Below are 18078 nucleotides of genomic sequence, written 5' to 3'. Positions count from 1 at the left end.
TGCACTTTTTGGCTGTTGTGGATAATGCTGCTGTGAACATTCATGTACACATTTTTATGTGGATGTATGTTTTTAATTCTCTTGGGTGTATACCCAGGGGAGAAACTTCCGGGTTCCTCTGGGTTTAAGCTTTTGAGTTACTGTGGCGAGATCATCCTTGGATTCTTCACTGGCAGCTCAGCCCCCCTGGGAAGCGCCTCTTCCCCCAAATATTCCCGTGGTTTCTGCCATGGAAGAAATGACTTCAACAGGGCTTAGAATGAATCCCTTCTTAATTAGCACTTGGGCTCAAAACACAAGACTGCTGAGCAGGTAACATAGTGACTTAGAGTCACACCGAGATGTCGGCAGATCTTTTCTCAGAGGATTCAGAAGAGAGAGGAAAAGAAGACCTGTCAGAACCCTGGACTCTGCCAGGGCAAAGCTCAGTGCCCCATCTGCCCCGCGCTGAGCCCCGGGCTCCTGATCTGCCCATTCACTTATTTCCAATAACCCTGATTTCATGCAAGAACTCCCACTAAGGAGCCGGGTCTTTGAGGAGGAATAAGACACATTCCCCAAGGAACTGGAACTCTGGGGCGCTGGGAAAGCCAGCATGAGCGTCCTGGTCCCAGGACATCCCCGGTTGGACACTGAAATGTCCTTTCTGTCCTTTATTTCATGAGCAAAGGTGATGGGAGGTGGAAGCAGCTACGTTCCTTCAACATCTTATTTGGCAACAAAAAAACATCTGTCTCCATGTGTGGGTCTAACAAGAGTTACTGAAATATTACTTGTTTTTGAAATGTCTCACCCCCAACCTCAACATCTGAGTGCAGAGGAAAAACAAGATTGTTATTAAGAGACAAAGGTTGTTGACCTAATCTGATTCCCATGCATATTAAAATGGATTAAAAAAGCAAAGCTGGGACATTATGATTGCCCCAGACAGTGAGGTTTAGAGGGGAACGGCTTTCTGTGATTCTGCCGAGCCCAGAGTGAAGACCGCAGGAACCTTGGTGTTTTATTTTTCACGAGCCTGGGGTCTTGACCTCGTGCCTCAGAGTCTCACTTTCTGTAATTTGAAAGTACGGAACGGAAAGAAATAGCAGAGCTTGGCGGGGGCTCCCCGCCCCGCCACCCCCCGGGTGGGAACCCTGATCTCAGTGGCCTCAGGTTATCCCCTGGACCTCAGTCCCCACATTGGAGACACAGCAGCAAGAGCTCAGGAGGGCTCACGTGTGCCAGGTGCCACTCTGGGGTCTTCGGGTCCCTATTTAACCCTACAACAACTGTACAGGAATACAGCCCATAATTTTATCCCCATGGAAGTAACCTGCCCAAACTCTCTGCTCTCGGGAGCAGAGCAAAGATCTGGATCCTGACTGCCTGCTGTCAAAGCTCATGCTGCTTCTTTTTGTCAAATTTACTTTGCACATTCTATTTTAAAGTAAACCATTAATTCTATCGCTATGGTGATGGGTTGTCTCTTTTTATAAGAAAGAGAAACTCCTAATGCGACATTGAAGGGAGCTGTGGTCCAGAGGCGACTTCGCTCAAGAAATACTGGGAACCACGATCAGACACATTCCCCCAGAACCTCAAACGCAAACCTATATGAATGTTAATGTTATCTCCAGCTGTGCTAGAAATTCCCTCTGGCATCACAGCTAGACTTCCCCAAACCAGAGCTTGATGGCATTCTGTCCTCCATAAACAACATCTCCTGGGTCCCTGTCCCAATAACGGCCCCGTGGTCATCCTCATTGACCCCCCCTTTCCTCCACCTCCCTCGTTCGATCCAGTGCCTGGCTCTGTCCCTGAGGCCCCAGGCTCACCTCCACGGCCACCACCTGCCCGGGTGCACCCACGGGTCTCTGCCGCCTCTGTTTCACCCTCCACGCAGCACCAGAGTGACCTGACAGCCTCACTCTTCCAGCCGATGGCCACTTGCTGCGTCCGGAGGAAAATCCACGTTCCCTGGCCTGGGAGCATGTGGCCCCTCGACCCCTCTCGCCTGTCCACAGCCACCTCCATCACCGCTGGGCGCCCACAATGCTTCCTGTCAGTGCTGGGGACATGCCTGCGTCCCCTCCTGGGCCCTGCCCACCCCGCTCAGCACCCCTTGCCCGTGACAGGTGATGGAGCCTGAGCTCCGAGGGGTGAGGAGGGGCCGGGGGCGGCCGCACCTCCCTGTCCTTAGTCAGTATTCACAGTGTAGTTCTAAATAGTGTAGATTTGGTCCCAAATACTGTGAATTCCCAGGTTTTACGCTTCTGGAACCTTTTCCACAAGTATGGATTTTTAGACTTTACAGACTTAAAATGTAAAACAACTTATTTCTTGATGCCCAAAGAGTTATCTAAGACAAACTTTAAATACAGATTTTGTTATCAAACGAGCAAACACAGCTAAAACTCGCTGATTAACCTTCTTCTGGGGACCATTATGCTCTAATAGTTATAGACTGAATCTAAAATAGCAAAAGATAGGAAATAGAAAAATGAGAATTTCAGGGAAAAACAATGAGCCAGCCTTGGCACCAGAGTCCTTTGCTTATTTCTCCTCATACATTTTTTTCATCAAATATTTACTTATTATTTTAATTACCATCTACTCTTGAGGTTCTAGTCTACTTCAAATGTGCGTAGGATGATCTCATTACTTTAAGTAAGAGTTTCGGCTTGACTGCAGATGTGGATTATTTAAATTTTAATTTGGGGGCCCTGGCTCCAAAATTAAAATATAGTAATGAATATCTAAGTATGTTATAATTTATGAACATGCCTATAACTCTATAGAAGGCAAAAAATGACTAGAACTGAATACAAAGATCGAGGTAAAATGAATACAACTGCTTCTGGTTCTTCCCTGAAACACTGCCTCCTGCTGGATTTTCAGTTTTGCATCTACTAAACTCAGCTTATGTTAAAAGCTGATTTCTGCAATGAGTCGTTAATTATTTGTTCCTTGTACTTAAGGAAGTTCAAAGATTCTGGGAGGGCAGCACGGATTGGTCCTCGAGGACAAACTCACTATTGGGCGCAGTCTATGAGCTGGTACTCGTTGGACCTCTCGAAGCAGGCCTTCACACCTTCGTCATCCCAGAGCTTCTTCACGTGATCGAAGAATTCCTGAAGTTTGAAAAAGTTACAGATAAGAAAACCCATGTGTTACCTTCTTCCAAAAGTTAAAAGTAAAAAGAAAATGCCAAAAACATTTGCAGGGATTGCATAAATTGATTTCTTCGTGGAGGTCGACTCCACACATGGGGTGGAAGGCCCAGATCTCACCACTCAATCTACTGGTCAAACATTCTTATTGTTCCAGAAAGTTCCCCAAAGTGGAAATGACAAGTCAAAAATTAATGACATTCACCAACTATCAATACAACTAAGAATTTAAAGTTCTTAGGACTCAACAACCCGACTAGCAGAATGGCCATTTCAGCTGTGAAAAAACATGCTTGTTACAATGGCAAGTTCTGTTTGAGCTGCTTCTTTTCAATTTTCTAGGTGAGCCACGATTATGAATAGACATGGTTGAGCAGACGGGTTAAATTCAGCCCCAAAGCATTAGGTACATAAGAAAGAAACTTTTAAAATTACATCCTTTGGGGATAGTGATTTACTGTTTTTGATCTTTCCAGAAACTCTGAGTTAAGCGTGAACTGGGATTTTTGGTTCACACACTGTGCGCAGGCCTATCCCATACGGTACCAGCAGCCTCTGAAATAGGAGCCTGTCTACCTCAGTAAAGGTGGCTCTATGAATCCATATTTCCAAAATTATCCAAATTAAATGAACAGTGCTATGGAAGCAGATGACGATACATTAGCAGCTAAATATAAAATAAGTTACATAAATTTTCACAAAACTCTTTGTTAGAATATTTATATCCCTTCCCAAACCAGGAAGCACCGATTTCCATCTCTGCTCTGCAGGAGAGGGCCTGGGGTGACCCCACCAGGAAGCAGTCGAGGCTGCTCTCCCTAAGAATCAGCCCAGATTCTTTGCAGGAAAAAACAAAACCTGAGTTGGTTCACGATTCCATACAAGGGTGGATCCAAGTATTGAGGGGCCTGATGCTTATACAACTTGTGGACCCTCTTTGAAAAAAAGGAACACAGAATTATGAGTACAAATCAGGGATAAGACCTGGGAGGGGGAGCAGGGGGCCCTGAGTGCAGCTTCACCCGGTTCTAGTGCGTCCCAGCCTGACTCCCAGTGTCGGGAACAGCTTGTAAGCTTGTGCCGCACGTCTCTGTATCTATCGTGTCTGCCTGTCTGTCCTCAACAACAACAAACCCAAACTGCTCACAGGTGATAGGAAGGGACAGTCTCCACGCCAAGGAGAGGAGCTGGACCCTCAGATTTCATCCTGTCTCCCTGGATTGATGCTTCCTTCCGGAATCTTCCAGGGCCGCTCCCATCGCTCCAGTGAAGGAGTCTGTGGGCTTCCTTGAAAAATTTCCTTCGAAGAGCCAAATGAGGAGACACACACACACACACACACACACACACACACACACACACACGCACCCCACGTCTAAAGAGAAATACTCTATTATGCTATTATCCGGACGGTCCAGGAGGGCAGTCATACGCCTGTCGTGGTGATATTGGGATTTAAGCCCCACTTTCCCCCTACTGCAAACCCCTGTGCAGTGGTCCTGGAAGAAAGTTCCTTACTGTATTTAACAAGTGTCAGAATCATTTTTTCTTCAATAGTCTGAGCAGAAGCCTTTGAGACAGTCACAGAGGGGTGCTTGACCCAAGAAACAAAATGCACGGTTCCTGGGGACATGCCGACAGCATAGTGAGACAGGAACCGTGGGCGCTGGGATCTTACAGCGGGCGCCGTGGACAACACGGAGGAGACAGAACAGGCTCGATCTGCTGCTTTGTCTTCCTTGTTGGGAAACAAGACGTGAGGCTAGACCAGGGCCAGGTCCCCAGGATTCCCTACGTTTACTCTTTAAGGAGTTCTCAGATCTTTGTGGAAAATTCCAGGGCTGCTGCTGTTGTGGCCCCTTCACCTTTTTATCAGGGAAAATGTCAAACTTACCCAAGGAGAGAGAATGTCCCCTGGGCACTCACTACCCACAGGCAGATTCCACACTCATCAAGTGGCTGTTCTCTTTTATCTGTATCTCAGCCCTTTTCTCCCACCTTTATTATTTAATAGCAGTTCTCTTACACCATATTATTTTATTTCAACATTATTTCTAAAAGATAAAGCTTTAGAAGTCATAGCCACAATACCACAATCTCAAATAAAAATACATAAACCAGTAAAGAAATGATTCTGTAAAATCATTAACCACTGCAGCTTCTTTAGCTGTGCTCAAACATTTGTCCAGAGCCTGGCTAGAATTCTAATACATTTGTTAAAACAACTGGGAAATAAATATGAGGAATACTTTTAGTATGCTTCCGTTAGCAACTAAGATGAATGATACTAAATAAAAATAATTTCAGTGGTGTGTGTGCGTGTGTGTGTGTGTGTCTGAAAAGAAAAGGTGATTCACAGTGAAGTCTCACTTGTTTTTGACATCTGAGAGTTGAGAGACACTGAGAGCATAAAAAGAAAATTACTAAATGACATTTCTTAATTTTTTCTGTATTATTGAATTTGAGAATCACCTTGTGATCTTCATATATTTAGCAACTGAAATACATGGTCATTTATGTCATTCTTATTCAAAGGAGTTTGAGTTGTGTTATAGAAAATAAACATGATAATGATACCAAATTAAACCTACTTTTAAAAAAGAAGGCTTTAAATTTTCATAGCATAATTTTGATGTTTAAATCAAAATTTAAACTAAAATTAAATACCCAACTCCTCCATTTCCTATTACAGCACTTTCCTTCTCGTTCTGCTGTTTACGCCTTCCTGTAGGTATAAAGTGTACTCAAAGCTAGCCTGGAATTCTCAGGTGAGTAACAATTTTTAAAAAAATTTTTAAATTCTTCATAACTGCTTTAAAACAGAAATAAATGTCTGCCAATAAGAAATGTAAAAAAAAAATTATTGCATGATTTCTCTGCTAATGTAATACAATAAAAAAACTTTTGGTTACACTGACACTTAAGATTCACTTTTTGTTTTGGACATAACAATCAAAAGCATAATATTTCTTATCTGGTGAAAGAGATGTCGTCCAGTGGCCTGGAGGGCACCCAGGTCTCAGGTGGAGCTGCTCTGACATGTGGTGCTCTGTCCTGAGGGTGGCGGAAACCCTTACTGGGTTGAGTGAAAAATGTTATTCCTAGGATGTCTTATGGAAAATATTCCTCTTTAATTTTAGTGTCAGTAATACTTTTTTGCATCTCTCAAGAAAATGCTTTACCAATTTCATTTTTAATCCTCTGGGATCCTGTGACTTTTCTGCTGCTTTCATTTATGTCACTGAATTGACGGCCAAGAAGCTCAGAAATCCCTTTTGGGGGTTGGTCCCAGCTTGTGTGTAGACCTTGCCTTTATGCTCTGGGTACCAACTTCACCTCTGCTACCACATCACTCACTCTCCTGTTCCTAGCTTCCTTCTGCCATACTTTGTTTTTTTCAATTAACTTGTATTATAACTTTGTGAGTGGCACTAAATCCTTTCTGGAACACGCTGGAGCAAAAATAAATGATTACCGGAACTTTCCACGGTAATGCAGTGAACAACGGCCACCACCACCATCAAATGGGCCTCAGAAACAGGCAGTTTCAGTCAGGAGAGTGGCCATTTAAGTAGAATTTTCTAAAGCTCAAGTTTGGGTCTGATTCATTTAAAATACACCTACTCAGTTTTACCCCTCAGGGAGCAGAACGATCTAATAGGTTTCTGTCATTTCTTTTTTCAGCTATCTGGTGGATGTCAAGTTGAAGGTCTGTGTGGGATCCGTCACTCCTGGTTATTTATAATCTCTGTCCATCCTCAGGTCTAAGTTAATGCAGGATGCTTCAAATTCTATTTAGAAACAGCTTTCAGAGACCAGGCTAAACAAACCAAATAAAGTGTCGACAGTAATCAGGGGTCCCCAAGCCCGAGTCTTTCCCAGCATGAAGCACGGCCTCCGTGGGTGACAACCACAGCAAGTAACCAAACGTAAAGTGGTGTCACCCTGGCCCTTCCTGGGGCCACGTGGGTGCCAGGCAAGCTTCTCAGGGTCTTTGGCCGAGGGCTCACTTGAGTCTCAAATACCCTGCCATGCAGGTGATGCAGCTCCCGTTTTACACATGATGAAATGGGAATGATCTTGGATCCTTTGTACTTGCCCGAGCCTTCTGACTAGGACATGATCAGCCTGGATCTGGAAGCAGCCTCAGGGCCTGGCCAGCTTCCTCCTTCTCTTCTGTAGCAGCTCCTCATGGCTGGAGACCAGTGAGAGCAAACCCACATTTACAGTATACACCACACTCACCTTTTTCCCCCTGTGACAGACAATTTTAACTATTCTTAGAATCATTTCTAACAGCCTCTTGAGGTATACTTTATATGCCCTAAAATTCACCCATTTACTTATCCGGTCACACACCCAACCAACACAGCCAAGTCTTAGAACCCCTCCACCATCTGCCCCCTCCCCTGGTCTCAGACAACTGCCAATCTACTTTGGTCTCTATAGTTTTGCCTTTTCTAGAAATTTTGTATAAAGGAAGTCATATAGTCTTTTGTGTCTGGCTTCTTTCACTTAGCCTGATTTTTCTGAGATTCACCCATTTTGTTATGTATTTTAGCAGCTTAAAAAAAAACTGCTGAGTCCTATTCCATTGTATGGATAAGACCACATTTTGTTTGTTTACTCACTCACCAGTGGATGGTCATTGGGGTTATTTATGGTTTTTGACTGTTATGAGTAATGCTGCTAGGAATATCTGTGTACCAGGCTTTGTATGGACTTCTATTATCATCCCTTTTGGGTTAATACCCAGGAGTGGAATTGCTGGGTTACAGGGCAGGTGCATGTTTAACTTTAAAAAATGGCTAAATTGTTTTCCAAAGTGGCCATTCCATTTGCACTGTCAAGAGCAATGGGTAGGGGTTTGAGTTCCTCCAAACCTCACTGATACTTGGTTTTGTTAGTCTTTTTTTTTTTTTTAAATTTATTTATTATTTATTTATTTATGTCTGTGTTGGTCTTCGTTTCTGTGCGAGGGCTTTCTCTAGTTGCGGCAAGTGGGGGCCACTCTTCATCGCGGTGCGCGGGCCTCTCATTATCGCGGCCTCTCTTGTTGCGGAGCACAGGCTCCAGATGTGCAGGCTCAGCAATTGTGGCTCACGGGCCCAGTTGCTCTGCGGTATGTGGGATCTTCCCAGACCAGGGCTCGAACCCGTGTCCCCTGCATTGGCAGGCAGATTCTCAACCACTGCGCCACCAGGGAAGCCCTTGTTAGTCTTTTTGATTTTAATTATTCTAACGGGTGTGTAGTGGCATCTGGCTGTGGTTTGAGTTTGCATCTCCCTAATGGCCAATGACGGTGGACATCGTTTCATGTGACTGTTGGCCGCTCGCATGTCTTCATTTTGAGGTGTCTGTTCAAGTATTTTTCCCATTAAAAAATTGGGTTGTATGTCTTCTTATTATTGTTTTATTTTTCATAAGAGTAAAATATTCTAAAAAATTGCCTGGATTCAAATCCTTTCTTAGCTACAGGCTTCGCCAACAATTTCTCACCCAATGTGGCTCGCATTTCAATTTTCCTAAGCATCTTTTGATGAGCAAAGTTTTTAATTTTGATGATGTCTAATTAGTCAGTTTTTTAAAAAAAGTATTTATTTATTTATTTGGCTGTGCTGGGTCTTAGTTGTGGCATGCGGGATCTTTAGTTGCAGTGTGAGAACTCTCAGTTGCGGCATGCATGTGGGATCTAGTTCCCTGACCAGGGATCGAACCCGGGCCCCCTGCATTGGGAGTGTGGAGTCTTAGCCACTGGACCACCAGGGAAGTCCCTAATTAATCAGTTTTTGCTTTTCACTTTTACGCATTTTTGTGTTCTAAGAAACCTTTGCCTAACCCAAAGTAAAAAGTTTTTTCTCCAAGATCTCTTCTAAAAGTTTAATATTTTTAGCTCTTAGATTTAGGTCTATGATCTGAGTTAATTTGGGGTTATGGTGGGAGGAAATGGTCATGCTTCACTTTTTTTCCATGTGGATATGCAGCTTCCCCCAGCATATTTACTGAAAAGACTATCCTTTCTCCATTGAATTGTTGAAACTGACCTTGGTACCTTTGCTGAATTGACCATACACACGTGGGTCTGTTCCTGGACTTAATTCTGTTCCACCGACCCATATGTCCATCCTTGTGCCAACTCCATCCATCTTGATTACCGTAGCTCTGTAGTCAGTCTTAAAATTAGGTGTTAAGTCCTGCAACTTTGTTCTTTTCCAACATCATTCTGACTATTCTTGGTCTTCTGAATTTCCACATATGTCTGAGAACTGGCCTGTCAGTTTCTGTAGAAAAGCTGCTGGTATTTTGGCTGGAATTGCACTGCATCTCTAGGTTGCTTTGGGGAGAAATGCCATCTTAACAACAATGAGCTTTTTATCCATGAACATGGTATATCTGTTTGTGTCTTATTTTCTCTCAGTGATGTTTCCTAGTTTTCAGTGTATACATCTTTCATAACGTTTGTTAGGTATTTTTTCCTAAGTAATGTTTTTGGATGTTATTTTGAAGGTGCATGTTTTTTTTAAACTTCATTTTTGGAATTTTTCATGGCTAGTACAAAGAAATACAGTTGACATCTGTATTCGATCCTATATCCAGCAACCTTGCTCATTTCATGTATTAGTTCCAGAGGCTTTCACTTCCTTCCTGTGTAGCTGAGCACGGAGAGTTACCCACAAAGCTCTGGCCTGTCTCTTTTCTCCCTGAAGCATGATGCACAAGGGCTGGGGCAGAATCAGAATTCTCTGTGGTTCCAAGGTTCAGGGGGACTGAGCCAAAGGGGCCTTTGCTGCCCACCATGGCCAGGTTGCATGGGTTTTGCTGCTCTTGCACTTGGTTTAAAAAAATTTTTTTTTAAAGATATAGTAAGATTTGTCTAAGGACTCTACCTTTTATTTACAAATTATAGTCTCACAAAACAACTGGTAAGTATAAAGTTCTAGTAATTAGATCCATGACCCATAGTAGAGAGTTAAATAAATCTACCCCATTGTGATGGGAACATATAATTTTCCTTAAGTATTTTTTCCCCACAAAATTAATTTTTTAGCTTTTGATTTTCTCCTTCACAATACTCCCACTCTTATACCTAAGAGTCTCTCTCTAAAATCCTAATTCTCTGAGAAACTTGTGCACTTGAAGCATGCCAAAGAGACTCACAGGAGAAACTTATTTGTGTGGGAACAGAAATAAAATAATTATGTATTTTTATTAGGGATAAGAGACTCAAAGAATCACGACTTTGGTCTTTGCTTCCAGACAGGCTCTGTCAAGTTGTCTGACAAAAGTTCTCCGTGGCATCAAGCTTGATTATGTAACACCTGGAGGTATTATTCTTGGTCTTCTTAGTCACTCTGAGTCCTGTTTTACGTGCTGAGAGGCAAAATGGAGGGAGAAGGCCCTCTTTTTGGGAACAGGTTAGATTTAAAGCAAATGTCTGTAAAAGTGGGTTTGGTATATTCCTACTGACAATGGCTGTAGAATTAGATACATATTTCTTTGGGAAAATTTTAGTGTAAAACATAGTAGAGGTGTCTAATGAGGAATCCTAAAATGATATTTCTGTTTGAGCATGGATTTTGGGTTCAGGTCCCAGCTGGGGGAGCTTCTTCACTCTGACCACTATGTCCTGTTCCCCGGGGACAGAACGGGTCCTTCTGGTCAGAGGCTGGAGCTTCAGCTGGAGTGATGAGCACACGGCCGACAGGTGGAGGAGGGGCGGTGAGGATGTGCACATGAGGGGCCAGGGCAGGAGGGAGGCGGTGAGGGGGTAGCAGGAAGACAAAATTATAAGGGGGGGGGGTGGACCAGGCCTCAGGACAGCCAAGAGGTGAGGACCGACCTGTGAAGTGCTGCTGGGGGGAGGGTCAGGGAGTTCTTGGCTTTGGGCACAAGGACAGGGCCAGAACACGGGCTGCAGATCTGGCAGCATCATGACAAGGCCGCCAGGTGCCAACAGGCTCACAGAGAAGCACGTGGCAGGGAACAGGAGGCCGTGCAGGCTTGAGGACTGAATTCCAGAAACAGCTTCAGGACACCCACAGGCATGAGGCATCACACCAGGTGCTGGGGAGGGGGCACGGGTTCTGAACACAAGAAGGGAACGGCCAGATCACCAGCAAGAGGTAGGTTATGGTGGCCAAGAGTGGGCCTCGGGGACAGGAGCCCCGAGGGCACTGCTGTCACACTGAGCTGCACCCTGAGCTTCTGGTGCCTGGGCTTCCCCGGCTCCCAGACACCCCGCTCCCCACCGCAAGGCCCCCAGATTCCTGCACTTACAGCTGGAGAGGGAGTGGGGCTGGCTGAACAGGACTGCAGCTGCTTTCTAGAAACAAGGGCCAAGCCCTTGTAGGAGAATGTGTGCAGCCCCATGGAAGGGTGCCTGGAAGCCGAGCCTCCAAGTCCCCACACGGGAGGGGATCCCTGGGGCCCTGGAGAACCCCAGCTCAGCCCGTAGGCAGCTGCGGGGCGGGGAGGAGGAAGGAGAGTGGGCTGGGCCAGGGTGCAGGCCCACGATCCCCAGTTACTAAGGGGGATCTTAGTAATTAACTAAGCTGCACATGTACCCGACACCCTACAACAGGCTGAGGGTGTCCTCAGTGGGAATGTGCAGCCTCCCTGAGAGGAACCAATGGCTAAATGGAAACGCAACACCCACGGTGAATTCCTGGAGGGATTAGGGGATTCACGTTTCCACGAAATAAAAGATTTCAAAGGTGCTGCAGATCTCCTGTGCAAACCTGCAGCAGCTGCGAATCTGGCGCCAGACACAAAACAGAAGGAAAACTGTCCAAAGAACCCAAAGATCTTGATATTCTACACTCATGTGTTTGTATGAGATCACCTTTAAGACTTCTTCCAGTTCTGAGACTCTCTGATTTTAAGTTTTATATTTTCCCTCTGTCTATTTTTAATGGAACAGTTTTATTGACCTATAATGCATATACCATACAGTTTACCCATTTAAAGTGTACAAGTCAGTAGTTTTTAGTTTATTCACGGAGTTGTGCACCCATCACCACAGTCACCTTTAGAACATGTCCATCACCCCAAAGAAACCCTGCACCCACGAGCAGTCACTCCTTATTCTCACCTCCCTCTGCCCCTGGCAAACACCAGTCCACTTTCTGTCTCTACGGATCTGCCTGTTCTGATGTTTCATTAAAAAGGGACTCATATGATATGTCACCTTTTGTGTCAGGCTTCTTTCATTTAGCATAATGTTTTCAAGGTTGTAACACGGGTCAGTGCTTCATTCTTTTTATGGCCAAATAAGATCCCACTGTGTGGATGGACCACGTGGATTCATCCATTCATCCTTCGATGGACATTTGGGTTGTTGCACTTTTTGGCTGTTGTGAATAGTGCTGCTGTGAACATTCGTGTACAGGTATTTGAGTAAATGTGGGTTTTTAATTATCTTGGGCATATACCTAGGAGAGGGCCTCCTTTCCCAAGAGAAACATCTGGAACAATTTTACAAGAGTTACTAGTTGGAGATTCTGATTCATCATGCTTAATTCATCTCAGCATTTAGCAGCTTTATTAAACGTTGTTTTACCCCAACGGAGGCAGGCAGTGCAGCCAGTGTTGCAAGATGTCACTCTCATCCAGCTCTTGAATGTGTTTCTGATTTAAACTTGAACACAGATGGACCTGACATTCCCGGAGCTCCCGACAATTCCCGACAACAAGGAAGCCTCCTCCTGGGCCCACTCATTTGCCTCCTGAGCTGACTTTGGCCACGATGGTCTGGAACAGGAGAGATCAGCGCAGCCCAAGGGGCTGTCTGTGACACAAGAAACCCTGTAAATGGATGGCTTCTGCTCTTACTCTCTCAATCTTTTAGGCCAGTTACATCAGTGGTGACAACAGGATCTTGGGGGAAAACCCATAAGAAGCATGATCTTTATTAATTTTTTGCTAACTTGACTCTAAATATCAAGAAAATGATATTTGTTTGGCAAGTGCACTGTCCAGAGGGAATCAAAGAAGGCATCTGACAATTATAGGAAGAAGAAACATTTTTCTTGTAATCTTTATCCGAAACCCACCATTCTTCCTAGACAAGAAAAATGTTCCTAACCTTCCAGGGAATTGCGTGACCAGGTCCACGCTAGAAAAAGCTTTGATGACATAAGTGGTCCATGTGATGATTCTGCACCGCTCGGCTCACCGCGGTGACTGTTCCGAAGACCCGCCCGGGATCTCGTATCTGAGCACCATCTCCTCACTCTGCGACCACGAGCACCTTCCTCAGAAGAACCTGTTACCTGAAGGTGAAGAGCAGTTCTGGCCTCTCCCCGGATGTCCAGTGCACACCGGACACTCGACACGGCCGGAGCCGAGCTCCTGACCCCCCATACCTGCCCTGCAACTCGGCGGATGGAGGCTGTGTCTCTCCGGTGGCTCAGACTGAGCCCTGAAGTCACCTGGACGCTCCTGTGTCTCACAGGCACATGAAATCCATCACCACAGCTCCACTTCCACTGTTTGCCGGGTTCCGACCAGTGGCCTCTCTCACCTGAGGACTGCAAGCGCCTCCCACCCGCCACATCTTCGGGGCTGCACAGAGCAGTCAGCTGGGGTCACCGCCGTGCTCACCGCCTACGGCCTGTCCGCTCAGGGTCCCTGCGTGACACCAGCCCTGTTTCTCTGGCGCCCCCTTTCCGTGGCCTGTCCAGCATCGTGTCCCCATTCTGCCCTCCCTCTCGGTCACTGTTCCAGCCATGCTGGCCTCCCAGTCGCACCCAGGCGGCGCCTTAGCCCTGCTGTGCGGCTGCCTCTTTTCCTTCGGGGCCTCCTCAACCCCCTTCCCGATGAGACCCTCTCTAACCATCCTCAGTCTTCTATGCACAGGCCCCTCCGCTGCCTTGACTGTTCCTGTGTTCACAGCGCTCAGCACTTCCTAAAGCCTGCAATTAACTCATTCACTATGTCCTACTTAGTCTCTGTATCCCCTGCTACACTGTCAGCCCCACGAGGCAGGGATCTTCATGTTTTTTGTCCTTGACACCTAGTAAGAGCTCAATAAATATTTGTGTCATGAGTGCTTGGGTGAATAAGCTTTTCTGGAAAGTCCCCTTCTCTTGGCCTGAGCAGGACTTTCCTCATAACAAAACTGATTTCAATTTCAGTACAAGGCTTTTTGTTACATCTGCCTCTTGGTCACTGTCCTCAAATCTATAGCTTATATGAATAATACATGGTCAAAATGCAATATTTATAAGTTACTTTAATCTATTTTTCACTCAACAGAAATTTAAGAAAGGTAATTATTCCTGACGGTAGGCACAGACATTGTTAGATGCCTGCTTATGTATGCCTTTTTAAAAGATTAAGAAAACTGAGGTGAAATTCACAGAATAGAAAGTGAACTATTTTAAAGTGTGCATTAGTAGAATCACGATGTTGTGAAACCATCACCTCTATTTGTAGGTCCCAAAACTTCGATCGTCGGAAAGAAAATCCCTTGCCCACAGAGCAGTAACTCTCCATCCTTTCTTCCGTGCAATACGAGGCAACCACTGATCTGCTTTCTGTCTCTATGGATGTTACCTAGTGTGGATAATTCATACAACTGGAATCACACAACACGTGGCCTTCTGTGTCTGGCTTCCTTCATTCAGCATGTTTTCGAGGCTCATCCACATTGCAGCATGTGTCACAGCTTCGTTCCTTTGTAGCTGAGTAATAGTCCATTGTATGGATCCACCACATTGTGTTTATCAATTCATCTGTTGATGAACTTTTGGTTTGTTTCCACTTTTTGGCTATTCTGAATAACGCTGCTATCAACACTAGTTTACAGATCTCCTCAATTCCCTGCTTTCAATTATTTTGGAATTGCTGGGTCATATGATGATAGCTCTACGTTTAAGCTTTCAAGAAACTGCCTTCCACCATTTTACATTCCCACCCGCAGTATATGAGGGTTCTAATTTCTCCACATCCTCACCATCACTTGTTATTTTCAAGTTTTTAAAAAACCTTATAGCAATTCTAGTGGGTCTGAAATGGTATCTCATTGTGGTTTTGATTTGCATGGCTAATGATGTTGAGCATCTTTTCTTGTGCTTATTGGCCATTTGTACAACTTCTTTGGAGAAATGTCTATTCAAGTCCTTTGCTCATATTTAAATTGAGCTGTTTGTCTTTTTGTTGTTGGGTTGTAAGAGTTCTTTGTATATTCTGGATACTAGGCCTTTATCAGATATATGATCTGCAAATATTTCTCCCATTCTGTGGGTTTCTTTTCACTTTCTTGATAATGTCCTTTGATGCACAAACGTTTTAAATTTTGATCAAGTCCAATGTATTTATTTCGTCTTTTGTTGCTTGAGCTTTTGGTGTCATAGCCAAGAAATCACTGTCAAATCCAAGGTCATGAAGACTTATCCCTAAATTTTCTTCTAAGCATTTTATGGTTTTGACTCTTAGATTTAGGCCATTGATCCATTTTGGGTTAACTTTTGTGTATGGTATGAGGTTATGTATGTTGTTATAGGGTTAGTTCAATCTAGATTATTTCTCAAATTCACATGAATTTTTGCTGGAAAATGACACATTTCAATACTATAACAAGTCCATACTACATAAACATGCCTAATCTTATTAAAAATTTTTGTAGTACTCTCTCTCCCACAAATGGACTATGAAGAATCTCATACGGAAGTTTCATCGTCATGTCACCATGATGGTAGTTTGTCAAAGACATTTTAAAACAAGGATGACCTTCTCCCTCAAAACTTGTCATCAAAGCCCAAGTATCCCCTAAGTGCCAACAATCAATCATTCACCAAATGTTTACTGAGTTTCAGCTCTGTGGCAGGTGTTGTGTTAGGGGCTGGGGAGAGTGAGGTGAGTGAGTGAGTGGTGGTCCCTGTCCTCAAGGACATGTGAGTGAGGAGGTGGTCCCTGTCCTCAAGGAGCTTGAAATTTTGCAGATTATGTGCCCAGCATGAGGCGAGGAGCTGGGGAGAGGGACCCCCAGAATAAGCCACGACTCCTGGTCTCAAGAAGTTAACACTTTCAGTAAGGAGATTGCAGCTCAGATATACCGAATAATTAGGCAACTATAAAGGGCAATAAGTACTGGATATAATATAATGACCAAAGCTGGAGTGCCAACTAGGAGAGCCACAGGAAGTGAAAGCTGCGGGAATTCGGGAAAGGGCGACATTGCCCTATTTCAGAACAGACTGGAAAGGTCTCCAAAGGAGGTAGAATTAAACTCAAAGAATCAGCAGGGGGACTTTCCTGGTGGCACAGTGGTTAAGAATCCGCCTGCCAATGCAGGAGACACGGGTTCGAGCCCTGGTCCGGGAAGATCCCACATGCCGCGGAGCAACTAAGCTTGTGCGCCACAACTACTGAGTCTGCGTTCTAGGTCCCGCGAGCCACAACTACTGAAGTCCACGCGCCTAGAGCCCGTGCTCTGCAACAAGAGAAGCCACCACAATGAGAAGGCTGCGCACCGCAATGAAGAGTAGCCCCTGCTCTCCGCAGCTAGAGAAAGCCTGTGCAGCAACGAAGACCCAACACAGCCAAAAAAAAAAAAAAAAAGAATCAGCAGGACATGAGCGATGAAGGTGGTAACAGTCAGGAGCCTTGAAGAGACTGGCTTAACTTACTGGGTGGGAGACGTAATACCAGGGAGCCACCCAAGTCTGGGTGACATACCTACAAGCTAACCCGGTTATGCTCTACTGACGATGTCTTACCTAAATGGGTAAGACATGCTCTAGTCGCCGATTTTCTTGTTGGGGGAGGGGATACAATACGGTGGTAGCATCTTATTTAGATTGTGTGGAGTTGATTATAGGTTTGTGTTTTCTTTTTCCTTCTTGAAAGCTTTTAATATGTTTTACCAAGAAAAGCACCCAGGAGAGAAATCAGCTCATTTATTTGAAACAAACAAGCGTGATCTCTTGATAATGAGCCTTTTGTTGAGAAGGCAAATAGGGTCCCTTATGGCTCTTCTGGTCTCTCCTCCTACCTGGGTGTCTATGCCTCTGCCGTGGCTACAGAAAAACACCTCACTGGCTCCGCTCGGGTGGCTGGCAATGGGGACACCGTGGACAGGGAATTTGAAGATAACCGTGGCCAGCAAACCTCTTAGAGTCCCCAGCCTCGCTTTCCTGGAAACCTTCGTTAGGATCCCAGGCACGTCTCACGAATCCAACAAGCTCCTCAACACTCAGCTTCCCTTCCCAACACTAAAGGGACATGGCATCATTCCCAAGTCGGGGCACCTTGCTCTGTACATTCTAAGCAGTCCTTTTCTTTCTTTTACTAAGTACTGAAATAGCTCTGATAGAAAAATCAACAGGCTACAGACCACAGAATTTGACATGATGTTATATGCCCAGGGGTCTCAGAGATCAAGGTCAACCATGTTAACAGGCTCCCCCTCCCTTTGAACCCCGACCCGCTGTGGTGCTGAGAATTCACAACAGTGTCAGAAACTCCTGGAACATCTGCACTCACAGTGAGGTGGATCCAGCTTGTAAACATCCCCCTCCGAGGACTCAGTGATGTCAGCGTGGGGATCAGAGGCCGTGACAACCATCCCAGCAGAGGTGGGTGAGCGGGGCGAGGTCCCAGGGCCGAGCCTCAGCCCACCCCACCCCGCAGAGACCCCACACTCAGCTCAGCGATTCTATTCACACCATTAAAAGCCATTCCCCACTTTAATCTTTACTTTGAATACATCTGGCATCTCATTCTTTTTTGAAAAGAGCACCTTTCCCGGACTCTTGGGGATCTCCAGAAAACTGAAGCCTTGAACTTGGTTTCCTAGAATTTTCTTCCCATGTTCGCGTGAATGACCCGAGTCTTACCTTCCTTATATTTACATATTTACTATTCATGTTATTGAGGTGTAATCCACATAGGACATTACACTAGTTTCAGGTGTACACATACG

The 18078-nt window shown here is 45.0% G+C and overlaps 1 protein-coding gene across 2 annotated transcripts in view; it reads right to left on the bottom strand.

Moving 5' to 3' along the window:
- GNAL (G protein subunit alpha L) overlaps window positions 1-18078 on the bottom strand; it is a 90340-nt gene that overhangs the window by 28695 nt on the left and 43567 nt on the right. For both annotated transcript variants that reach the window (XM_057527188.1, XM_007196198.3), the window contains exon 5: window positions 3016-3113. In XM_057527188.1, coding sequence (XP_057383171.1) covers window positions 3016-3113 — 98 coding nt within the window. The remainder of the gene's footprint in view (window positions 1-3015; window positions 3114-18078) is intronic.

The sequence above is a fragment of the Balaenoptera acutorostrata genome, chromosome 13 (genome assembly GCF_949987535.1).
Source record: "Balaenoptera acutorostrata chromosome 13, mBalAcu1.1, whole genome shotgun sequence".
In the NCBI taxonomy this organism is placed as follows: Eukaryota; Metazoa; Chordata; class Mammalia; order Artiodactyla; family Balaenopteridae; genus Balaenoptera; species Balaenoptera acutorostrata.
The sequence above is the reverse complement of the archived record's forward strand: the minus strand, read 5'-3'. Positions and strand labels throughout refer to the sequence as shown.